This window comes from Panthera tigris, chromosome B2 (assembly GCF_018350195.1).
Source record: "Panthera tigris isolate Pti1 chromosome B2, P.tigris_Pti1_mat1.1, whole genome shotgun sequence".
Taxonomy (NCBI): Eukaryota; Metazoa; Chordata; class Mammalia; order Carnivora; family Felidae; genus Panthera; species Panthera tigris.
This window is the reverse complement of record NC_056664.1, coordinates 129,042,236-129,068,991: the sequence shown is the minus strand read 5'-3', so window position 1 is coordinate 129,068,991 and position 26,756 is coordinate 129,042,236. Positions and strand designations below refer to the sequence as shown.

At 41.0% G+C, this 26,756-nt stretch overlaps 1 protein-coding gene and 1 non-coding gene across 5 annotated transcripts in view; both read right to left on the bottom strand.

Annotated features, from left to right (window-relative positions):
- Positions 1-5,129: 5,129 nt before the first annotated feature.
- Positions 5,130-26,756, bottom strand: part of STX11 (syntaxin 11) — a 43,284-nt gene continuing 21,657 nt past the window's right edge. For all 4 annotated transcript variants that reach the window (XM_042987268.1, XM_042987267.1, XM_042987269.1 and 1 more), the window contains one exon: positions 5,130-6,091. In XM_042987268.1, coding sequence (XP_042843202.1) covers positions 5,223-6,086 — 864 coding nt within the window. In that variant the 5' untranslated portion in view covers positions 6,087-6,091 and the 3' untranslated portion in view covers positions 5,130-5,222. The remainder of the gene's footprint in view (positions 6,092-26,756) is intronic.
- On the bottom strand, positions 20,579-20,682 carry LOC122238967. Its single transcript, XR_006218103.1, has one exon. It is a non-coding gene; the product is annotated as a small nucleolar RNA U13 (small nucleolar RNA).

Genomic DNA, 26,756 nt, shown 5'->3' with positions numbered 1-26,756 from the left:
GAGATCCAGATCCGTAAACCCCTAGCACTTAGAAAGGTGGTATTTGAGACCCTCGGAGTGAAAGAAATAGCTCCGGGAATTTGGCCTTGGATGCAGACTCAGCAATGACAGCTGGGAAGAAGGAGAGACACCCGTGAAGGAGACTAAAAAGGGAGAGCCAAAGGTAGAAGAAAAAGTGCAGAGCCAGAAGGCCAAGAAAGAGCTTATTTTACTAATGTTATGGAGATCAGTCAAGGAAAATGATTCTTCTCTTCATGCAGTTTGTACTTCTAGGCTGACATCGAAATGAACATGCACAGAGAAGCTTAGTAATATGAGAGTAAGAAATAGACCCTTGCAAATACGTAACTTTGTCAAATATTAGAGGACTGAATTCTTAGTTCCCACCTCTTAGAAAAAATAAAGTGTTAGTAATACTACTTCACAAGATTATCATGAAAAAAAAGTAAACTGAAAGGTGTTATACTGATGGATATTATGTCTACCTGTTGTGGGATGGGACCACTTTTGAGCAAAGTGTGGTTGGATTCAGACTAGTGCCAGAAGTGTACATAAGTTGAAGGTCAGGGGGAAAAAGTCAGCCAGGAAGGCTTGCAGATGAACAGCAGTCAGGTTGCGAAGTCAGAGCAAGCCGCTGAACAGAAACTAGACGATCAGATAGGAATGCATGAATAGTGGAGAGTTAGGCAAGGTGTAAAACCCACACACACAGTGGACAAAACAAGGAAACAGCGGGGGATTGAGTGTAGAACAGATATGAGGCACCATCTGTCTCCCAAGAACGCTTAGAAAACAAGCACTGCTCAGCCTCAGCCAGTGAGCTTTGTGGTAGGTGTGGATACTCACTCCTTCTTTCCCTGCCTCCTTCCATAATACATTTATAGTGGCTTAGAAGAAATTCCCAAGTGTGACAGGATCTGTAGGAGATATCAGGAAAAGAGGGCACATAACTGGAGATCACACTGATGGAGGAGTGTAAAGATCCTGACATAGAAATTTAGAAACACATGCGTTACATGTCTGTTCCTGTTAAATGGCTCTTAGCGCTCTCCCGTTTGGGATAGCAAAACTAAGCACATGTGAAGCACTGGGCCCATCTGAAAACACAGAGATAAGGATATACCTAATTTTCATGCTCTGTTATTTGTATCCACTATAGAATATTATGAGATGCTTGGATGCAGAAGAAAGGATATGTCTAAAGAGTTGGCTATAAGGCCTTGAAAATGTATAGATACAGATTCGGAAAAGTGAAAAAGGTCCAAGAAGTGGCTTAAAGATGCTTTTAATTAAAATGGGATATAAAAATACTTTCAAAATACCAACGAGAAAATGATGATGTTGGGGAGTTGTTTCCTACTCCTCACTTTTCAAGATATCATTGGTTTTAAAGCATCGTATGTAGTCTCACCCAGATCATCAGGTCAGAAAGCTGTTTCTCACCAGTATACACGTAATCTTTACAACAAAAGCTTCTAGTGTATATAAGGACGTCATATCCATCCTTTATAACAAATGTTGGTAATAAAGATGCTCAATAGTCATATGATGGTGAGGTTGCATTCCAGATCCTACTCATTTCCCATTTCTAATAGCCCCTTTGTATTAATTGCAAGGTCTTTAATTCTTGCTATCAAAAGCAAGTTAACTGTTACTTTGATGGCAACTGGATGTTTCAAACCATCATCCTGACTACAAATGAGTGAACTGCATGCTGCACTTAGAGGCACCTTGCATATTTCAAAGAGAGGTGTAGAAATATGTCTTATGGTGGAAAATAGAGTGGTGGGATTTATACATAAAATCCAAGACTACAGCTGCCCCTCTTTTATCATTTTTAACCTACACACAATCTTCAGTAGTTTCCTGTCAAGATAGAAACTTTACATTGTAAAGCTGGAAACATATGTGCATGTGACGTTCAACTATAAAGCACCGGGACTGCTTTTCAATAAGTATGAAGCACTGGTACAAGAACAGAGTTTTCTTTCAAGGCCATTACCTTGAAAGGCCATAAATTTCCTCCCATGATGTCACGGTGCAAACGCTTTTGAGTTATTGATCAGCTTTTAAAAAATTCAAACTTATGTTATCCTGGATACTAACGCATCCTAGTGAGCATCTCTCCTATTTCTGGCATTTCTGGAGTTGTCACCACCTATAATCTGTGGCCATGACTGTAAGGTTTGTCATTTGGCTGGTAAGGAGGTGTCAGCGCATATGTTAAAATAGCTTTAGAAAAAGATTTCCACCTTCAGCCGCTGGAGGACCTGTTGCTCTTTATGATTGGTTCTTTCATTTTATACATTAAATGGTGTGAGTGCATGAAAATTAGCAGCTTTGCCACAAAGTTTTCTTCTTGCCCAAGGTCAGCATTCAGAGTTCACCAAGAGAGCATCATGGGATTGGGTAAAGCGAACTCTATGCACCTGTTGGTGGCACTGGAGCACCCTTTCCAAGGGAAAAGGCCAGCATTGCATACACTGTTGGGCATGGCAGTCAGAGCCACGAAGGGCTGCAGGAAAACAGGACAGGATGTGGGGAAAGCCAACAAATCCCTTCCCTTTAGTCTGTTGTGACCTGGCCTCCACAAGCGAACGTTTTCTGGGGCTTTCTGACTCACAGCTTGGGAAGATCAGGGGAAAGCACTTGCCACACTGAGCAGAGCAGCTGCTTCCTGCTTAACTGGTTTTCGAGCGGAACATCTACTACTTTTTCAGAAAGTGTTTCGATATAAGAAGGAATATAAATGCATTGTGAAAATGGTGTTTTGTTGTAGGAAAAAAAGCCCTAATATTCAAAAAAGATAGGTCTTTGTTTCTTTATTCCATTTTATTAAAGACTATCAACAGAAAAATACAAAGTTATTTCCCCTCAGAAGTGAAAAACTATTAATTTACTAAGTCAGTATCAGCTCTACTAGTCTACCAGAAAGTTTATCATAACAATAATTAACATAAATAGCGTTTACTTTGTACAACAACTGTATGAAGTAGCTCCTATGATGTCCATTTTACAGATGAGGAAACTGAAGCACAAGGAGGTTAAGTAATGTGCCCAAGTCTTAACAGCTAGTGTGTGACAGGGTCAGGATTTAAACTGAGCGAGTGGGGTCATGAATCAGTGCTCTTAACTACTATGTGACACTCAGAGAGTTACTAATAAGCAGGAAGAAAAATTCTTACCTTGTCATAAGCAACAGTTCACTAATCTCTTAGTATATGAAACTGTATTTTTTACCTAATTTTCCAATGTGAAATTTGGGGAATTAAAAAAGACACACAGCCTGCAAACTCGTTTACTTTTATGACTAGTTCTAGGCAAAGAAAATGCTTTATGAGCTTAAACAAGTCACATTCATGAACTATCCTGTCTTGAGAAAACTAGCTGGCGGTTTGTATTCATAATATCGCGTCTCTACAATGAAAGACACAGCAATGGAGCTGTGTGAAGACTTTTTTCCCTTAGGGAAAGGAAATTCAGTTAAAGGTGAAACATATCCCTGGGTGAGCTGAGAAAGAAAGTTGGAGGCATCTGAGAGGAACCCAGCGGAACTTGGTTTCCACAATTCTCGTATTTAACCACGAAATTAAAATTAGGCGCAGGGCTAGATTTTCATGGGCATCTGCAGGTTAGTCAGCGAGTTTCAAAGAGTTCACACACTCTTCCTTCTATTCCTGTAAAAATTTCACTGTCTGCAGGACCTGAGAGTTTTGGCTGCTGAGTAAACTTGCTCCTGTATTAAACAATGACATAAAAACAGTTAAGAGTTGACTCCAAAGAGGAACAGGAAATATGGCAAATGTGGGTAAGGGCATTACAAAGTTTGCCAACAAAACCAAATTTCTAAAACATGACGATTTGCTAAGCTATTTTAAGTAACTCAGGACAGAAAGCTAGACACCCACAAGCTAATTCTTTTTCATTTTGTCCCCTTTGAATCAGAGTTCCAGGCAGATGTTGCAGCCTAATGCAGCCAGTAGAAGAATTCTTAAGAAGAATAATTGAAAAAGTAAGATTTAAACAGTCAAGGTACAAACACACAAAGGGGTTATTATAATGTAATGTTTATTAAACTAAATTGAAAAAAAGATTTTTATTTTAAGTTACTCCATTTCAGTACACAAAAGAAATGGTCCACAGTAAAACAAAAGTAATAGTTTCAAGAATGTTGTTTTATTATCTGTAGTTCTGTATGCATTTTAGCCTTTGATGCCTGTCTCTACCACCATAACCAACGCAGAGGGGTTCAAAAGAAAATTGTGACACAAACTAGATCACAGAGATGGGAGTCAGGTAAACTCAAGCAAGCAAACCAATACCAACGACCAGTAAAAGTGCTGCTCTGGATATTTATAGACCATATTTACAAAAGTCAAGTTAAACTAATTGGTCATTGTGTACATGCATTGATATTAGTCCTTTACATTTATATATTTATGTGTATTTGTATTATCAAGTAAAAAGATACGTTTTAAATTATTTATGAAAAATATATAAAATGTGAGTGATACATACTTCCATTTGAGTGCTTGTTCAAAACTCAGTGCTTAAAAATATCCAAAATATATCCTGACAGGAGATATTAAAAGTGAAAAACATAAGGAAATAATGAGTGTTAAATATGATTTTAATAAGTAGGGAAGGTGGACAGAAAGAAGATATACATCTAGGCAGGAACCACACAGGATAAACCAGACGAAGAATCAGAAATGAAAGATGTACGGTTTTCCCCAAGATCGATGTCCTGTGAAACTGGACAGAACCAAGGGACTTTCAGGATAAGGTAAATGAATTTTAAGTTTCGATAATGAATTCATGCCATCATCAGCCGCATCACCAGCCGATGCAGAACCGACTTCCTCCTAGAGTTTCATTAGGAAGCGTTGGTGCCTTGGACATTTAGCCTACACGGTAAGCTGCAACGTCAGTTCCTTATTTGGCTTCCGTTAAGAGGAAAAGCGTGCCATGTGCCACATAATGACCTCACCCAACTTCAGTAGGGATCTGCTTTACTGAAGAAACACTGGATGGCATCAGCCATCCTCCCAAACACAAGCTGGGCTGGAATTCTCGCACCTCAAGATTTTTTCTTCCTCTGAGGACAGAGGTCCAGAAGGATTGGGGCAACTCACTCCGGTGCAGAGGGCCCCCAAATCTCCCCCAGTGTGCTTCCCAGCCATTTCGGTCGCCGGTGTGGTGTGGTGGCCGGGGCCAACCTGCTAGTTGAGGCAGGGGCAGCAGAAGCAGCAGACGGTCCGGCAGGGCTTTTTCTTCGCGTGCTGCATGGCCTTGCGCACCTGCACCTTGGCCTGGCCGGTGTAGTCGACGGTCTTCTGCACGTTGAGCTCGATGACGTTCAGCGTGTCGGCCTGCTCTTCCACCAGCACCGCCATCCGCAAGAAGAGCTCGTGCACGTCGCGGATGCGGCTCTCCAGCCGCAGCAGCTCGCGGTGGCGGCTCTCGATCTCGTTGAGGGCCGCCCGCGCGCCCTTCACGTCGGCCAGCAAGTTCTCGGAGAACACGTCCCACTTGCCCTGCTCGAACATGTCCTCGATCTGGTCGCCGGAGACGTCCTTGCCCATGATCTCCAGCTGGCGCTGGATGCGGATCTTGCAGTTGTCGCGCTGCTTCATCTCGGCCTGGTTGTACTCGTCCATGGCGCGCTGGAAGGTGCGCATGAGGGCGCTGTACTGCGCGCACGCGATGCGCGCCACCGCCGAGTGCGCGCCGTGCTGGGCCTCGGCCTCCTGGCTCAGTGCCTTCATCGCGCACAGCTTGCGGTGGATGTTCTCGCCCCGCGCCTTGATGTCTTTGGCGATCGTGTTGGTGTCCCGCTTGATGCTGCTGAGGCGCCGCATGGACGTGAGAAAGCGGGCGTTCTGCTTCCCCAGCCGCTTCACGTCGGTCATCAGATGCTGGTTTTCATCCTGAAGGTCCTGGATGTTTCGGTACAAGGACTGCAGGATGTGGTCCGTCTCGAACACCATGTCCTCATGGAGCGGGTCAAATTCGTCGTCCCCGTCTGGGAACTGCTGGTCATAGTTCTTGGTTACCTCCAGAAGTTCGGCCAGCCGGTCCTTCATTTTGCCTGCAAGTAGAGACTGGGGTTAAATTCCTCCAGAGGAGTCCAATATTTGCATCGAGAGAACTGAAGCTTAAAATAAAGAAATGTTCTGCACAGCACTTCCAATTCTTTATCGCTGGGTGTAGGTAACTAACACGCTAAAGGAGCTAAATATTCTCTGACATGTTGCTTACAAGTAAAGGACTAATATGACAGAGAGGCATGAACACAGTCATACTTTATAGCCCATAAAGCATGTGCAGTTCATTATTACAGGTGCCCAGAACTCAATCAGCAATTTACAATTTTAGATTGCATTGAGAACCAATCACTTTTTCTTGCTTTATGTTTTCCAATAATTGTAAATCAAAACAGACAGAGAATAAGGAAAAATAAGAAAAGATTTGGAAGGATAAAAATGTTTAAATAAGGACAATCAAGGTTACTTACAAGGCTGTGGGGCTAGCTCTAAGTGTCCTCTGGTTTTTTGTTTGTTTGATGTTTGTTGTCTTTTTCAGCACCAGTAAGCATCCCCAATCCCATACATCCTGACGATTCTTAAAAGTTACCATATAAATCATGACTTAAATTTTTTTCTCTTAAAAATGTTATAAAAGTAAAACATACTTGAGTAAAACAACAAAATAAAGACTAAAATCTAATAAGGCAGTACAGAATTTGAGAGTTGAAATTCCCTTGCTCCTCTGTTCATTGATACATACTTCAGTTTGAGTGTTTGGGAGGAAAAAATCTGAGAATATATTCTGATGGAAGATATTAAAAGTGAAGAGATAAGGAAGCAGTTAAGTGTTTAATGTAAGTTTAATAAGTAGAGAGGTGAGCAGAAAGACGACACACATCTAGACAGCAATCACATAGCGTAACCAGATGAAGAGTCAGAAATGAAAGACATTCAGTTTTCCCCAAGGTCCTTAGTGGTTAAGCGTCATTAACACAACTACTTAAAATTTTTTTATATGGGAAGTTTCAATCATACATAACCCTCGTAGCAATAATATAACACACTCCCATTTAACGATCACACAGTAGCAATATTTGCCACTTTAAATGGCTTTTTGAAACAAGTCAGCAGCTCAAGCAGAATTTCCATGTTTTCATAGGGTGGTTCTGATTATTTTTCTACTTAGCAAGTTAAAATAATGTTCTCTATGTCCACATTTTTTTCCAGGAAGTGAAAAATTTTAATTTTTAGTTGCATGTATATATGCCAAAATAATGAACATTTTCCCCTCATGAACAAGATTTTGTGGCTACAAAGATTCTTTCTGCTGTATAATCTGCAGAAAAGAAGGAAAACATAGTAGCATGTAATGTATACTCCATCTCTGAGGCATCTTGATCTCAAATTAAAAGCTTCTCCCAAATTGAAGTAATTAATTTTATTTCACCATGGAATGCTGACAAGTTAGATTTAGTGATAAATGGGAAATGGGTGAAATATTAACCATAGCCTCTCATCTTCCATAAGCATTATTTATACAAATTAAGCAGAAGTTTTATTCCAAGATGGTGATTTTTTTTTCAATTTTTTTTTTAACGTTTATTTATTTTTGAGACAGAGAGAGACGGAGCATGAACGGGGGAGGGGCAGAGACAGAGGGAGGCACAGAATCGGAAGCAGGCCCCAGGCTCCGAGCCATCAGCCCAGTGCCCAACGCGGGGCTCGAACTCGCGGACCGCGAGTTGAGCCGAAGTCGGACGCTCAACCGACTGAGCCACCCAGGCGCCCCTAACATGGTGATTTTTAATATAACAAATTATCCTGCTTAAAATGCCATTTCTGCTATCTGGTGACAAAAGTTAATACCCGATCTCCCCAGTGATAGGGGAGTGACTCTTCCAGAGGCAGGACTGAGGGGCAGAAAAAAGACCTAGGCTGAACCAAAACGATGCCATCCCATAGTTTGAATTTCCTAATATCCAAATATTTCCTCACTTTGAACAAAATTTAAAAACAAACCACAAATTGGGGGAAATTGTAATATATGGCAGGTAATGGGTTAACCTACTTAATACATTAAAACCTTCTGCCATAACCAAACAAAACCAAACCACTTGCCCAGACAAAGAAAATGAAAAGGCAACTCCTACATGAAGAAATACAAATGCTCGAGAACATAAGAGGTGCTGATATGTATCAGGTGCTTACTGTAATGCCAAGTGCTTTCTAGGCACTTGTCACATGATACTCTCTTCACTCTTCATACAGACTCCATGAACTAAGTGTTGTCATTATCAGAGATGGTGAGTGAGCGCAGGGAGATTAAGGAACCTACCCTTGGGTGCCAGGAAGTGAACAGCTGGGCCCCAGAGCAGTCCCACTTACCACTACATGAAACTTCTTCAGGAAATATATAAAAGTGAATCAGGACGGACTTTACTACTAAACAAGGAAATGCAAATTAAACCACTGAGATTTTTTTTCCCCACCAAGTTGGCAGGATTTAAAAAAAAAAAAAAAATGATGATGATGTTTAAAAATTGGTGAGGATTCTGGGAACTCCGAAAAAATGCTGGTAGGAGAGAAAATTGATAGAATCTTTCTGGACGGGAGGTTAGCAATTGTATCAAAAGCTTTTAAAATGTGTATTTGTTTTGTCACATATATATTTATTCTAAGGCTACATGCAAGAGTGTGTGAAGCTCATTGCTGCAAGTATGTCCCTCACCATGCAGTTTTTACAGAAATTCAGAAATATTTTAAATGTGTAAAAATGAGCTATTGGCTGATAAACAATGGCAGTTCAGGAGGCTGTCTAACAGTATGGGAGTGTAAATACCATCTCAGGTAGACAAGGTAGGTAAAGGAAAGAGCCTGTGCACAACCACACACACATCCTGAAACAAAGACTTAAGTAATCTATGTCAAAATGTTAATAGTTGTTTTCTTTGAATTGTGGCATCATGAAAGATTTTAATTACTCCCTTGTGCTTTTCTGGGTTTTCCAAAATTTTTACGATGCCCATGTAGATTTTATAATTAAATAAAATCCCACAAGACTATAAATATTATTTGCTTGAAGGACTAATTCCTTAAGGTCCTTCTTTGAGACACATGCATTGCAATCAGTTAACACCTGATGTGACCTGGGAAAAGTGCTTCAGCTAGAAGGTGTGGAGTTAAGATGTATCTATCTGCTTAAGTTAATATCTAATACAGTCTACTATGCAACAGGTAGACAGTACAGAGAATGGATGAATTTTGATGACCAAGGTAATAATAGGTGTCATCCTTGCTTTCTGGCCAAAAATTGGTTGGCACTACTGTAGAAGGTAATTGGGTGGTTAAGGTAAAGCAACACACACCACAACATCAGGAATCTGTTTGTTGGTTTACCACTAGTCCTAGACAGGTCCCATGCTCTGTATTACTACCCTAAAGCCAATAAAAAGCTACTGGGGGGGGAATCATCTCATTCATAATATGAAGAGAAAAACACACTTTGATCACACAGAAAATGGCCTTGGAGGAAGATGTTTAGAGCTAGTCATTCCTTCTCAAGACCTCAAAACCATAAAGGCATGGATTCTAAATCAAGTGAAGGCCTAAGTTCATTTGAACGCTCAAGTCCATAATCAGGTAAGGAGACAGAAAGAAACAGTGTGGAGAATTAAAGATTCTCTATGGGGGTGTAGACAAGAAGGTGGTCTTTACCTTGCCTTCCTGCCCACCTAGCCTGACCCAACCCACCCCAGATGAGTTACTCCCACTGACCCAGAGGTCTTCTGCCAGGGAGCAAGCATTAGGAAAACTACAAGGAAGTCAACCAAAATCCTAGCAGAGAACACAAGCAGTAACCTGTTTGACATTGGCCATAGCAACTTCTTATTAGATATGACTCCTGAGCCAGAGAAACAAAAGCAACAATAACCTATTGGGACTTCATAAAAATAAAAATCTTCTGCACAGCAAAGGAAAGAAACAACAAAACTAGAAGGCAACCTCTGGAAGGAGAGAAGATATTTGGAAATGACATATCCGGTAAAGGGTTAGTATCCAAAGCATACAAAGAACTTATAAAACTGAATACCCAAAAAGCAAATAACCCAGTTTAAAATAGGAAGAAGATATGAATAGACATCTTTCCAAAGAAGACATACAGATGGTTAATAGACACAAAGAAAGATGCTAATCACTCATCATTAGGGAAATACAAATCAAAACTACAATGAGATATCACTTCACACTAGTCAGAATGGCTAAAAGCAACAACACAGGACACAACAGGTATTGGTGGGGATGCAGAGAAAGGGGAACCCTTTTACACTGTTGGTGGGAATGCAAACTGGTGTAGTCGCTCTGGAAAACAGTACGGAGGTGCCCGAAAAAAGTTAAAAATAGAACTACCCTATGATCCAGCAATCGCACTACTAGGTATTTACCCAAAGAATGCAAAAATGCTGATTTGAAGGCATACATGTACCCCAATGTTTATAGAAGCACAATCAACAATAGCCAAATTATGGAAAGAGCCCACGTATCCATCGACTGGTGAATGGATAAAAAAGATGTGGCCTATGTACACAGTGGAGTATCACTCAGCCATCAAAAAGAATGAAATCTTGCCTTTTGCAACAACGTGAATGGAGCTAGAGAGTATTATGCTAAGCAAAACAAGTCAGAGAAAAGCAAATATCATGTTATTTCCCTCATATGTGAAATTTAAGAAACAAAATAGATGAACATGGGGTGGGCGGAAAGAGAGGCAAACCGGGAAACAGCTTCTTAACGATAGACAACAGAGGGTTGGAGGGAAGGTGGGCAGGGGGATGGGTAAAACAGGTGATGGGTATTAAGGAGGGCACTTGTGATGAGCAGTGGGTGGCAAACACAAGTGATGAATCACTAAATTCTACACCTGAAACTAATATTACACTGAGTATGTTAACTGACTCGAATTTAAATAAAAACTTGGAAAAATTAAAAAGAAAAAAGAAATTTAGAAAACACAAAAATACGGGGCACCTTGGTGGCTCAGTCAGTTGAGCATCCGACTCTGGCCCAGGCCATGATTTCACGACTAGTGAGTTCGGGCCCCACAGGGGGCTCTCTGCTGTCAGCACAGAACCCGCTTCGGACCCTCTGTCCCCCTCTCTCTGCCCTTCGCCACTCATATGCTTCCTCTCTCTCTCTCAAAACTAATAAAAAAAAAAATTAGAAAAAACAAAAATAGAAAAAAAATGTCAACCAAGAAGCTATTTCTAAGACTGTCCCCCAAAAGGTTAAAATGTATTCCTTGCTGTAGTCACACCAAAATATAGAAGCAGGTACAGAAAGAACTTCAAACTAACCTACACATCCAGTGGCTTGATTCTGTACTGTGAGATCCTAAAAATGAAACTAGGGAAAACAAGAAGGGAAAATCAAACAATTCTATTGACTGTCCTATCTCACTGTGATGAAGAATAATGTAACAAATTTTAGTAAACTGTATTCATAAAGTTGCTAAAATAATGCTAAAATGTGCTTTGATTCACAAAGAGATGAAGAATTCAAAAGAAATTTTATGACCAACTACCAGAAATCTGCTTATGTCTTCTAATTTTTTCAGGCATGCATATCATCTGTCTGGAGAACAAGATCCCACAGGGAAGGAAGGGGAAGTTTCCTAAGCCTTCTTTCATTGGGCAGTTAGATAGAACTTATGTACAAAAATATATAGGAGCAGAGAAGTGGTGGTAGCTCAGTAGTTCTCACACGTTAGGAAGCGAGAGACTCTTCCGGAGAGCCGCAAACAGTACAGATGCCTGGTCCCCTGGAGTTTCTGACTCAGTACATTTAGGGTGATCTCCAGGTGATGCCAGTCCACACCCAAACTTGTGACCCATTCCATAGATAATTATCATGGCAGTTTTTTATTCATGAATATAATGCAGTTCTGGACAACTTATAATAGCAGGTTGGGGCAATCTTGAACAAACTCAATAGGGAAAGGTTCAGAAAGACAGGAAATGAAAGATTCAGAAGGTAGGTCTCTGCATACCTCCAAAGGTCAATGAGTGGGGGGTATAATACATACATAGTCTGTATACTCGATGCTACAAAGAACAACTATGAAAGTTCCTACTTGCCTGTAAGGGAACCGTTGTAAACACAACACATGGTCATATTTCTGTAAACACAACATGGTTATATTTCTGATCATAAAAGAAAAACTTTACGCCTACTTATTCTAAGGGGAACAAGAACAAACCTGTTCATACATGGTTACAGCTAAATTGTATAACCCACCCAAATTCACATATTGAAGCCCTAACCCCAGCACCTCAGAATGCAATTGTATTTGGAGATAAGAACTTTAAAGAGGGAATCAATTTAAAAGGGCTCTATAGGGGTGCCTGGGTGGCTCAGTCGGTTAAGTGTCTGACTTCGGCTCAAGTCCTGATCTCAGGACTATACACAGTTTGTAGTTTCAAGCCCCACATTGGGCTCTGTGCTGACAGCTCGGAGCCTGGACCTGCTCTGGATTCTGTGCCTCCCTCTCTCTTTGCCCTTCCCCTGCTTGTGCTCTATCTCTCTCTCTCAAAAATAAATAAACATTAAAAAAAATTTTTTAAGGTCTTTATATAATCTATACATTATACATTAAGCAATATATACATTAAGCAAATTTCGCCTATTACCAGAAAACAAAACCTTTCTTTGTTTCACAGCAATATGTTAAAGTATCTTTGCAAGCAGTGAGAAACTTCAGACATGGGAATACACAATTCCACGCAGGGCAATGTACCAACCATGTGAGGTTTATTATGAAACTCAACTTGTAGATTTCAGGAGGGGAACAAACCCAAAAGCACAGAACGGCCGTCCTATCTGTAGTTATGACAAAGAAATGTTTTAGAGACTTTATTTCTCTTTACTTGAGTTCAGAAAGTTTAGGATTCTTGTTTCAATAGGAACTAAATAAAACACATTTAGAAAGAGAGACACATACACACACATAGGCTTTGTATACAGTTATAGCTATTAATGAAACTAAAAAGATCCTGCCCCAAGATAGATGTACCAAATGAGGACTTTTGAGTAATGACTCCTTACTGCAATAATGAAGTGCCCATGGTCTTATTTTCAGATTGTACAATCTATAGTTCCTAAGTCCTGGTTTTAGAGCAATTTTTTAAGTCTTGTAAACATAAAGTGATGATTACAAATCAGAATGTGTCTTTATGCCTAGGCCCACCACTGGTCCATACAGCACCTTCATGAGCCTTTGCGCAGGGACCATATGACATCCTCGTGAATGCTGGAAGAGTGCCCCCTTCTCTGAGTGATGCAGCCCTACACCAGGGCACAGCATCTGGCAAACTGGGCATGGGATGGATTTCTAGTCTCTCTCTGTGGCGAATCATCTGGGTATGGGGCGCAGTCTGCACGGCCCTGTATGGTTGCTTTGAACACTCCTTTCTTGGCCACCTTGTCCAGTCCCTCCTGTCCAGGCGGCACCACAGACATCTGGTGGGGCCAGGAGTCCCATAGGTCCTATGTCATAGTAAGTTAGCAGTCACCTTTCCAGACACACCATAGGAACACAACCCTTAACCAGCAACAAGTATACTTTCCCAAACAGGTGGATTCAGATCCACAAATAATTTCACTCAAACGAGTAAAACCTGGTATTCTGCTCTGTTTCCTGATTAAAAAAAAAAAATGGCACAACTAAGAGGTAAAGATCATTCTTTGAACTTCTGAAAATTATAGGCTAAAATAGAAAGAGTTCCTAAAAGGTCTTATCTTTTTGCTGCTGCTCTAAAACAAAAAGTTGCATTGGATCCAAAGTGCATTGGCAAGAACACAATTGTTTAATTTCTTGGGGTTCACTCAAAGCACAATTTCAGAGTCTGAGGAGTGGGAGTCAAGATGGATTACAATTATAAAACTCTGAGCCTAGAAGAAATAATAATAAATGTCGTGTTTCCTCTCTAAAGCAAAGCCAAGAGTTTTTCCAAAGCATTTTGGGAGAATCTAATCTAAAAGAGCAGATAGTCTCCACTTTTCAATCACTCTACTCATTTGATGCTCCCTGAAATCTTTGCTTTTCAGTTCCCTCAATCATACTTTTTGGCCAGTGTCTGAAGCGAGGGCAGTCTGATATGCCTGGCCAATAAACAGCCAGTGGGGATTTTACTTCCAGCAATATGCTTTTGAATGCATTCTGCAGATACACACTGTACATCAAAGCAGCCACTCCTGTATTCAAATCTGCATCTGCATTCTGCTCTATGGCTAACATTTATCAGGTATTTGTAGAGTGCCCAACACAGCACGAAGCACTGTGCAATCCCTGTGAGGCCCTATTGTCATCCCTGTTTTTACAGGTGAGGAGGAAACTTGAGGCCTAATGAGTTAAACAACTTGCTTAAAATCACAAATTTCATAAATGTGGAGCTGAGGCCTGAATCCAGAAAATGTGACCACAAAAGCTACACTAGCTTCTTTTTCCAGAGACTTAGAGTGAACGCTTTGAAATCTTTAATCTTCTGGGAACTGTTTCCTGTCTTAGTGCGTTTGAACTGCTATCACACACCACAAACAGGGTGGCTTATAAACAACAGAAATTTATTTCTCGCAGCTTTGGAGGCTGGAAGTCTGAGATCAGGGAGCCAGCAAGGCTCCTGGTGTGGCCTGCTTCCCGGTTCATAAATGGCTGTCTTCTCACTGAGTCCTCACAATACAGTAGGGCCAAGCAAACTCTCTGGGGCTGATTTTACAAGGGCATTAATCCCATTCATTCAGACCTCATCCTCATGGCCTAAATGCCTTCCAAAGTCCCACTGGGGATTAGGACTTCAACATGTGAATTTTGAAGGACACGAGCATTCAGACCGTATCCCCTTCCCTAGTTGAGGTTTTGTAGCTGCAACAATTATCAGCATCTAATAACCTAGATCTGAATGAACACATGAAAATCTTTTCACCATTAGAACCATCACCTTCTTTCTCATAATAATTTCCTTACATCAAGAGTTTCCCCAACAACACTGCAATGTTTTGGCTATTAGAGCCTCTGTTACTCTATCAGGCAAGAGTAACTCATCACAACTTGCCAAAAGTCCACAGAATTAACACTCGTAGATAATTCTCTTATAACTGATTCACTGTAGTTAGGACTGACATAAGTGCTTGAAATAACGAAGCACTGATACTTGGAAATACGAGTTTTACAGTCAGGAGCATGAAAGTGATAACAGAGGAAAACCTAACGAATGAGTTTGGTAAGGGAGGGAGTGAAGAGAAGAGCACTCCAGGATCAAGGTTCAAATCATCCGTACAAGTTTTTCCAGTCTTATCTGTATTAGCATTTACAAACAAAAACAGCTGCTGTATCCTATGACTGATTTGGCTTTGGCCCTGGAATGTGAACCAAACTTGTGCCTAGGAAAGACAAAAGAAAACATCAAGGGGAATAAATGTTGAGTCCAATATATCTTTGATTAAACTTTCATATTTTATAACTATTCCATGGGGTATTTTTTAAAAAAGGAAAACCGATCGAGTTTTTGAGAATCATTAATGACCTTTTCTTTCCCAACTCATAATGTCGGTTAAAGGACAATCTCACAGAATTTTTACATGTTTTTTTCATATTCTCTTTCTCGTAGACAAAGTCCTATGAGCCACTGATTCTAATCCTGTTGGCTGTTTACTCCTCTTCAATTCTTCAAGGAAACAAATTGTTATTTTTAGTTGACAGTTTTTACACCCGCACAGAAAAATCTCAGTTATCCAACATCATCAATGCAGGTTTTTCCATGTAAGTGACATTTACTTAATTGAAACTCTCCCTTCAAATGTGAAAGGTGCTCACTCATTTTTTTGTTGGAAATCCTCTTCTAACATGCATTGATAGGGGTGTCTAGGTGGTTCAGTCCACTGAGCATCTGACTTGGGCTTGGGTCATGAGGTCATGATCTCAGTTTGTGGGTTCAAGCCCCGCGTCTGGCTCTTTGCTGATGTCTCAGAGCCTGGAGCCTGTTTGGGATTCTGTGTCTCCTCTCTCTCTCCCCCTCCTCTACTTGCTCGCGTGCGTGCTCACGTGTGCGCACTCTCTCAAAAATAAATACACATTTGTAAAAAATGCATTGATGTATTTCATTCCTTAAAGAGAGGATACTGGATACAATTGGCATTATTAACATCTTTGAACTCTGTGGTGATACACTTTCATTTGTTTCCAAATGTTTCTCTTGCCTCAGGGTTAAAATGTCAAACCTTTCCTCAGATATTTCCATGTATATACTGCCACTGATATTCCTCTCATTCCCTTTACAGGTTGTAGCAGAAATTTGGTAAGAAATTAGATAAAAGCCAAGCATTTAGCAACGGTAAGCTACACGTGGGTCAGCAGCCCCTCTGGAAGCAAACCTACTAAGAAAGGAAGGAAAAACTAATGTCAGTGACAAACTGAGTGTCCAATATGGGTCCGTCTGTGTACCAGACAACTGATACGCAGTCCATCAACAATCTTCACAATAACTTTGTGAGGAAGGTAACAACATTTTCAGTTGACTAGGAACTGGATCCCAGAAAAGTTAAGTTCCTTATCCAATTCAGCCCATCAGTAAGTTAAGAAGGCTGGGATTTAAGCCCACATCTGTCCAGATCCTATGTTCATGTTCTGTCCACTCAATCCTGTGCAGAAGCTGTGTGAAAATAAAGGAAGGGAAGGAAAAATAAGATAAAAACAGAGAGGGAGGCAAACCTTAAGAGACTCTTAATACAGGGAACCACCTGAGGGTTCCTGAAGGCGGAGGGGGGTGGTTAAATGGGTGATGGGCATTAAGGGTGAGCGCTGGGTATCATACGTAAGGGATGGATCACTGGGTTCTACTCCTGAGGCCAAGACTACACTGTATGTTAACTAACTTGAATTTAAATAAATAAATAAAAAGGGGTTGAGGCAGGGTATGTGGTATAAGTGTTGTTAAGAAGAAACATTTGTCATCACTTGGACATTTCCCTCCCTGTAGACATCTGTCTCCACCTCCGCCAGCCAAGAGGCACAGAGTTGCTTATCCAGTTGGTGAATCTGGAAGGAGAAGCTGCCCATGGTAGCCCAAGCTGTTCTTCCTTCTTCCTTTTGAAAGTCGGCTTACCACCGAGAACCGAGAACTGGTGTTCTGTTTTGCTCTGCTCCTGGGTGGGAGTGCAGAGGTCAGCTGCTGCGGAGGGCAAGTCCATCTAATTCTAGGTTCAAGGACATACAGCAGAGTTCCCCACCAATGAAGCCACTTCCTCCAACCTGGTATTTATTGATAACAGAAGTAACACTTTGGCCTCTGGGTGCTTTTTCCTTCTATTTCCATTGGTATGGAAATCAGATGGATAAAGGGAAGTTATTTGTGTTTCCTCCTCAATCAACCCCATAATTATGTCAGATAAAATCAGAGAAGCAGAAAAAGACTTTAGTGACTATCTTGCACCATACCTCAGTTTTAAAGATAAGGAAAGAAACACTCATTGTATTTAAGTAACCTACAAATAATGGTGAAGAGATGGCTGTTAGCAAGGGGGGAGAACTCTTATGGAATAGACATTTCCATTGATAGCAAAAATATTCTACCATATATAAAGCATTTTCATGAGCCTGGCATATACTGGAACCTCAATAAAGGAAACCTGATAAATAATTGCTATTAATTTTACTAATTTAATACCACATAGTCATCATTTCCATGATGTGATGACCGTCCGCTCACATGCTATTTTCTTGACCCGACCTCCCAAGTGCCCCATTCTCTTTCTCCAAATTTGTACATATTCTTTGTGGAAGATTGAAACAAACATTCACTGCACATTCTGTGCAGCTCTTCCAGTCAAGACGTATAGACTATTTCTCAACTCCTCAAATTTGTGGCTATGGGACTTGCTTTGGCCACTGGGACATTAGCAAATACAATGATGTAAGTAGCATCTTGGAAAGCATTGTGCAAAAGGGCTTTGCCATGGGGAGCCCCAGTGCAACACAGCAAAAACTACCTGATACAGAAACTGGTACCTAGAAGTAGCACACTGCGGTAACAAAAACCTAAAACATTCAGCAATGGCTTTGGGACCAGACAGTGGGTGAAAAGCAGTGAGGTAGCATTTAGCAAAAACTGGGAAAATGGCATGCAAAATGTTAGTGGAGGTGGGGAAGGTGATGAGGAAGCTGCAGCAGTCAGGGGAAAGACAGCACACATTACGACGTCGCAGCAAGACAATGGGCAAAGCCACCGTCTGTGGCAGCACAAAAGATCGAAAATGCACACAGTGAATGTTGGATCCAGCTGCAAAGCTCTCCAGGCAAAAGGCTGAAAATGTCCGTTGAGTGCTTCTAGCTGCATATAAGGTTCTGCAAGGGAGACATGAGCTTAAAAAAACAAAAAACCAAGAAAACAGAGTGATCTAATTAGTAAGCATTATGTAGAGAAAACAGAGAAGAGCCAGAATTCATGAGTTTGGAAAATAAAACCGTTTACCTCTAGTCTCTTCAGCTGGAAGAAAAGATTTTTATACTAAGAAGTGGCTTCAGAGTAAAGACCTTTGTAAAATTTAATGTGGTGCCTAGAAGGCCTTCTCAGCTGGGCAAGAGAAGGGCTCTGAGACTCCCAAAGGTGTTATTACCTCATGGCAGCCTGACACTCAGCCCAAAGTAAACAGAGATCTGTCTTGAAAACAAATGTGGAAGTGGTTTTAGGGGCATGGACTCTATGGGATTCTTGGGAAATCCAGGTTGGTTTTTTTTTTTTTTTTTTTTTTAACGTTTATTTATTTTTGAGACAGAGCATGAGTGGGGGAGGGTCAGAGAGAGAGAGAGAGGGAGACACAGAGTCTAAAACAGGCTCCAGGCTCTGCACTGTCAGCACAGAGCCCGATGCGGGCCTCGAACTCACAGACTGTGAGATCATGACCTGAGCCAAAGTCAGACGCTTAACCAACTGAGCCACCCAGGCACCCCATGGGAAACCCAGCTTTTAAAGAGAGTTTTACTGATAAATACAGAAACAAGACAGAGATCATTCAGAGGAAAGAGGCCTCTGGGTGCCTGCTTTTCTATGAGCAGAAAGTAGGCTAAAGAATCTATTTAGAAGCAGAAATAAGCCATTTCTCATGGGAAAAGAGGACTGTTTCAGAAGGTGGAGCCAAGAGCAGGGGAGAAAATAGATATCAGTGAACTAGTCCTGAGAAGCAGAACTGGGTCTTAATCAACCACCCCCTGGCCCAGGAATGGAGGGACCTAGTAACATGGACCCGGATAGAATTGCCGTGGAACTGCGATTGTTGTGTATCCTGTTAATGTGCCTCTGGTTTTGTTTTAATGGATTATGTATTTTGGTTGTCCTTTCCCTATTTCATCATTATAGGTTAGGTGTGTATGGGGAAACATTGAAAGAGCTGTACCTGCAGGGGTCCCATCTGTGTCCAGATTAATGCAGATCATGGATAAGCCTCGACTTAGAAGCTGATGCCATAATATGAGACTTCTGGGAATCCCAGGGTGAAGGGGAGCATAGGAGAAATGTGAACAAACTTTGCCAGAGGCAGACTACACATGATTGTACAAAAAGGGCCACAAATTCTTAGCTGTACTTCTCAGCAAAAGTTGTGTCTATTTGTCTACCTTTTGTGGACTTGGCCATGAGACTTGGCCACTACCAATGTGGACTTGGCCATGAGACTTGCTCTGATCAAGAAGACAGTAGAATGTGGCAAAGAGAAAGAATGAAATATGGCCCTTTGTAGCAACGTGGATGGAACTGGAGAGTGTTATGCTAAGTGAAATAAGCCCTACAGAGAAAGACAGATACCATATGTTTTCACTCTTATGTGGATCCTGAGAAACTTAACAGAAGACCATGGGGGAGGGGAAGGAAAAAAAATGAGGTTAGAGTGGGAGAAAGCCAAAGCATAAGAGACTCTTAAAAACTGAGAACAAACTGAGGGTTTTTGGGGGGTGGGAGGGAGGGGAGGGTGGGTGATGGGTATTGAGGAGGGCACCTTTTGGGATGAGCACTGGGTGTTGTATGGAAACCAATCTGACAATAAATTTCATATATTGAAAAAAAATAAAAAAAATAATAAAAAGAAAAATAAAAAAAGAAAAAAAAGAAAGAAAGAAAGAAAGAAAGAAAGAAAGAAAGAAAGAAAGAAAGAGGACAGTAGGACAGTAGAAATTATGATGCAAACAGAGGCTTGAAGAGCATAGCACACTGGGGCTTGCTCTCTCTTGCTGTGGGGAACATGGAAGCTGCCACGTGGAGGCTCAGGCCAGCCTCCTGGAGGATGAGGACCACACGGAGAGAGAGGCAGCCCCCAGCTCACACACCAATGCCTCTATATGACTGAGCTCAGGCGACCTGAGTGAGAGAAACACCCAGTACTTACTCTCTGCCACACAGTGCTGTGGAAGCTTTATATGAATTATCTCATCTAATCCTATGACTATAAGAAATCACAGTATGATTTGGGGGGGTGGTTCGTTATACTGACAAACCATCTCTTTCTTTTCACGTCAGACAGGTAATGTGCTGACGTCGTAACAAGGTTTAAGGGTGGCACATGTCACAAAACAGCGTGAGCACCCAATCATCATGCTTATGACCTACAAGAGGATCTCGAACCACCTCTCCTCTAAAGAGAACCTAAGAGAATGACATGAATCCTGGATAAATCATAATTTTTAAAAAGCAAATGTTCAGGCATTAAAATGAAAGTTTGGGGGTGCCTGAGTGGCTCAGTTGGTTAAGCGTCCGACTTCGGCTCAGGTCATGATCTCACAGTTCGTGAGTTTGAGCCCCACGTCTGGCTCTGTGCAGACAGCTCGGAGCCTGGAGCCTGCTTTGGATTCTGTGTCTCCCTCTCTCTCTGCCCCTTCCCTGCTCATGCTCTGTCTCTCTCTGTCTCAAAAATAAATAAACATTAAACAAAAATTTAAAAATAAAATAAAATAAAATAAAATAAAATAAAATAAAATAAAATAAATTGAAAGTTTGTTGCTCTGAGTTTTAAAACACAAACATAAGTAACATGGACCAACGGACTGTCCTGATGGTGTATGTCCCCTACTTGGTGATCGTGGCTCCCTTGCCTACTTGGATTTTAATGCAGTGCACATTTACAATATTCTGTTCATATTGTACACAGACATTAATATAAAGCATACCCAGAAAGGAGCATGTGTCTCTTACCATGTCTGAGGACAGCCTTTCTTTCCTTTTGAAGACTGTGGTCATAATCATAGTAAAGAGAGAGAGAAAAAAAAAGATGCTAAAAAAAGGTTATCTCACACACAAGCAGCCTCTGCAAGAAAGGGCCTGCAGAAACCGTTTAGTAATGAAGGGTGCTAAGTAGGAGTTCTTGAACAGTGGGGGTAGGACAGTGCAAAGAGACCAGGCACTTTTAACCTTGGCTGAGTTTCAGTCTGATAAGAGATTCTGAGAACTTGAAGAGCCAGTTCTGAAACGGAGGTAGATGGTTTCAAGTGTATCACAAGTCTGCCATTCAGATTGCCAAAATAAAGAACACTGGGCAGACAAAGTGCGCTTTCCAAACATGACTTTACTGCTATTTCCCACACCTTCCTTTGTCATCTGGGACCGGAGACGTTTCTGGCTATCATGCTACAAAGAATAAAAATTAGTGCGATGTGATCGAGGTTTCTAATGAGCATCAGAAACTGATGACGACCCTATTAATCTCTCAGCGTGTTAAAGGCAATCAGTTTATTTCTTTTCAGAGTTGTAGAATCTGCTCCGAATTCCACAGACACTCCGGGAAATGTAGGAGACTGGCAATCCACCCCTGGGTCTAGCCTGGACTGCCTCACTGCCTTCAGGATTCCCAGAAGTGAGAGAGGGCAACACCTAATAGATGAGTGCTTTTCAAACCTCCGCTTAGGTCACATTTCTTCTCTCCACCTTATCTTCCCCAGGTAGAAATATCTTCTGCATGGGATGGTGGACAGAATTAAATGAGACAATCCACAGAAAGCTCTTCAAAGAGTGCCGGGTCTAGTAAGCTCTCTGCATACGCTACTTGCTATTGTCTCTTCTGTGATTTTTAATTCACTCAAAAACCCAAAGGATGTTCAGCAACCATTAGTATAAACAGTGCATTTACTGATACACTATCAATAGTTTATTACCCGTCTCGCCTACAGTCATAAGTAAACATTAATATCTGTGCATTACTGTGTTATTTGGGGTTTTAAATAATTTTTGTTCCAATTCTTTCACTGTGAAATCTCTTTTTTCTGAGTATGAAAGCAACACATGCTCTTTCTTTTATTTTTAAAAAATTTTTTTTTCAACGTTTTTTATTTATTTTTGGGACAGAGAGAGAGACAGAGCATGAACGGGGGAGGGGCAGAGAGAGAGGGAGACACAGAATCGGAAACAGGTTCCAGGCTCCGAGCCATCAGCCCAGAGCCTGACGCGGGGCTCGAACTCAGGGACCGCGAGATCGTGACCTGGCTGAAGTCGGACGCTCAACCGACTGCGCCACCCAGGCGCCCCTGCTCTTTCTTTTAAAGAAGGAGGAGGAAGAGAAGTCAAATGATGCAGAATGGAAATTTAAAAATTCATATCTTCTAATGCTACTATATGTAACTCTATAAAATAACCAGGGATAAGTCTAAAACATTTTCTTCCAGACTCTTCTCTATTTATAGAGTTGTGAATACTTAAGATGCAGGCTTCAGAACTGACCTTGACCCTGTGACATACGCAATGGCTTCTTGCTAAACCATAGGAGTACCTGGGGTTTCTTCCCACCTGGGGCCTCCCTCAGGGATACAGGCCCACAGGCAGGTCCTGCTGTACTCTGTACCACCACCACTTCTGTGCAGGTGAAATCAGGAACAATGAAGACAACTTGGAAAGGGGAAGGAAGTTCTAAAAAGAAAGAATCCTCCTGTTTTGCTTTCACATTTAAGAGTCTCAAAATGGTTTCCCCAATGTCACATACCCCAGAGATTGTGAAAGAGTCTAGAGGTGACTAAGTCAGTCTGAGGACTGACATCTTCAAGATTTAGTGTTTATAAAGTCAGTGACCAGGTTTTCTTTTGGGAGCAGATTACCAATTAAAAAATTTTTTTCATGTATTTATTTGTTTATTTATTTTGAGAGAGAGAGACACACACACACAGCATGACCAGGGGAGGGGCAGAATCACAGAGGGAGACACAGATCCGAAGCAGGCTCCAGGCTCTGAGCTGTCAACACAGAGCCTGACACGGGTCTCAAACTCGTGAATCGGGAGATGATGAGTTGAGCCAAAGTTGGACGCTTAACCGACTGAGCCACCCAGGTGTTCCAGATTAACAATTTTAATTCAGTAAACATCCATCGAACATCTGCCTCATGTATGTCTCAGAAAGGTAAGCCCTATTCCCCACCCCACTAGTAAAATTTTGTTCTTAGTAGTGGTAGGCTTCGTTTTGCCTTTCAGTTGGATACAGGAACATGTAGGGAAAAGTCTGGCTCCTCAGCTCACTGGTATGAGTCCTGACGGCAAATGTGGTGTGGGAGAGAGGGTAGTCCGCCAACTGTCGGAGGACTTATGCCAACTTCCATCCCCAGCTGTATAAAGTTGAGCAAAACATCTCATGACTCCCAGTGTCAGGTTCCTCACCTATAAAATGGTTATGACACTACCTGCCTCATAAGGGTCTTTCTGGGGGGAAGGGATCATTAAATGATGTAAATAATACATGCAAAATCACTCTATAAATTTTAAACTATTTTACAAACATGGTATTAGACATTATTATTTTGCACCATTGCCATGCATAGTTTATTTCACCAGATTATGTATTCAAAATACTATAAGTACTACTCCTTAGAAAACATATACAGATCATGTGATCTAAAACTATCCTATAAAACCACACACAACTATTCTATCACCAGTTTCTGTATTATTCTGATTACTCAGGAGATAGAATATTAATGCCTAATTTTACTCAGAACCACAAGAAAGAATGAATTAGATGTTTTTCTTTTTTATTTTTAATATTTATTTTTGAGAGAGAGAGAGAGGCAGAGCACAAGCAAGGGAGGGGCAGAGAGAGCAAGGGATCCAAGCAGGCTCCTGGCTCTGAGCTGTCAGCACAGTGCCTGACCTGGGGCTCGAACTCACAGACTGAGAGATCATGACCTGAGCCGAAGTCAGACGCTTAACCAACTGAGCCACCCAGGCACCCCAGATGTTCTTCATTCACTGTATGAAGGAGGGCCAAGGAACAAACTCATTTACAATGAAAATTTTTATTTCATGGTATCTTACATTTTGCCATCAAAGAAGACAAACAGCGGCTCCTTGTAAAACAAAACTAACAAAATAAAAAGCAGGATCTGATCAAATTTCTTACACATTTACCCCAATATAAACTCTTCCACAAAAAAGCCATGCTGCTTATTGCTATGTAGAATCAACAGCTAAAGGTGTTGACCTTTTAATATTAACAGAATTTAAAATTTCCCTTATTTCAGAGCTTCTATTTTGGATAAAAGGAAAGTTGAATCTTTACAGTGATATTGGTAACAGTCATAATTGGAATCAAGAGATAGACCCTTCCTGTCCAAAATTGCAGAAAATTCTATCCTGAAGAATAACTGGATCTATTCTCCTATGCACAGACTGTCAATACCCACGTAGAATAATTTCAACAACCATAAAATGCGTAGAATTTTAAATATCCTAACTTTCTGTTGAGCGTTCATGATAATTCGATTTTAACATTATAATAAAATATCTCAATCTTATTAGCTAAAATACATACGTCAGCATACAAATGATGGCACTAACGTTAGGCTTATTTTATTTGTGTGAAACAAGTCGGGCATCCTGTTAGCTAGCTTTTAAGTAACATTCATAAAATAGGCTATGATTGACGTTCTTGTGCACATCAATCAAGACACGTGCGTTTGCATGGGCAACTGTGACAGACTTACACGTTTCTTCAACAAGTGTTTAGTGAGCACCTACTATGTGCCAGGCAATATGAGAGGACAAGGTTAGCCCAATGAGCAAAAGAGATGTGGTCTCAGTTCCTTAAAAGTATTTTATAAGATAAGCAACAACGGCAACAAAAAAAGCCTATAGAAAGCACTTTTAAAGAAAGACATGAAAATCCAGACATGTGAAATAGACCATTTAAAGCTGAAACCAAAACTGACTTAGGCAACTTCCTGATTTTTGACACATTTAAAGACAGGACTATGAAGATAACAAGGGAGACACGTCTTCAGTTTTCTGTGCAATGACAAAAATTTTCTTAGTTTCAATACTGGGTGTCAACTATGACACAGAGATATAATAGCTGTGTATTTAAAAGAGGTTGCAAAGTCAAATAGACCTGCACTGGACTCCCAGCTCTAAGCAAATTGGCATAGCACCACCCATCTCAAGGAGTACTCTGTAAGATGCCTGACACACAGTGAGTGAATTCTCAACCAAGGCAATGCTTAGGCTTTTACTCCTGGTGGGGAACATACATGCTTTCCGTGAACATCAATAGTAAAATTTGTAGATGAGAACTGAGATGTTTGCTTTTAACTTACTGCGGCCTAAAGAAACTACACTATGGCCATTTTATCCTGTCCTCCTTCTAGACATGCTCTCCAATCAGAGATGACCCTTGCCCCTCCCCATCCCCTATGCAAATCCAAACTTGCCCACTTAAACAGCCCAGTCTTATGTTCCAGTCTCTATTTTTTAAGGCAAAGGTAGCTATTTTGATGAATATATCTGCTAAGTGCTTTTAGCTTAATCTACCATTTATTCCAGAAAACACATTTCTATTTTCAAAGATGACCCCTACATTCTGGACAAAATGGCAAAGTAAACATTATTTCTGCTCCTTTCCAAAATCCTACCCAAAGAACTTACACAAAGGCATACACTGACAAGGAAAAAGATCAGAGAGAACAGAGCAACAATAAAATTCTGGAAATTATAAAGCAAGTGGACAAGGGATTACTAACCTAGCAAGGAGTTAAAACATTGAATCTTAAGCTAACAGTAGAGAATGCCAAGAAACAACCTAAATTACACCATTTGATAAATACCCAGGAATCAGAATTAAAGCCTGAGTACCTATGAAAAAGGAGGTGATAGTGGGGGCTAAAAACAGAGTTTGGTTAAAGCCTTTTTAAGAAGGGAGAGGACCTATCATCCTTTGTCCTTCCTTAGCAGGTCATTAGACAGGCTAGACTCTGACTCTATACCAGGTGAGAGGTACTTTATCTGTAAAGAGGAGGATGAGATTAATGTTTTTATATGGAATGTGGACCTCCAAGTCCTCTTTCTTCACCTACTGTCAAGCACACGGACCCATATCATAGGCAGGAGGATGAAAAACCTTTTTCCATAGAGTACAAAAGAAGAAACAGGGGCGCCTGGGTGACTCAGTCAGTTAAGCATCTGACTCTTGATTTTGGCTCAGGTCATGATCTCATGGTCATGAGTTCAAGCCCTATGTCGGGCTTCACACTGAGGGTGGAACCTCCTTGGGGCTCTCTCTCTCTTTCTCTCTGTCTCTGTCTCTGCCCCTCTCCCCACTGCCTGAAAAAATAAACAAACATTTTTTAAAAAAGAAGAAAGAAAGAGGTGAAAAACAATTTAAAAAAGGAATTTGGAAGTCCAGTACTTTAAATTCAAATTCTGAATAACAGAAATTTCAGAGAG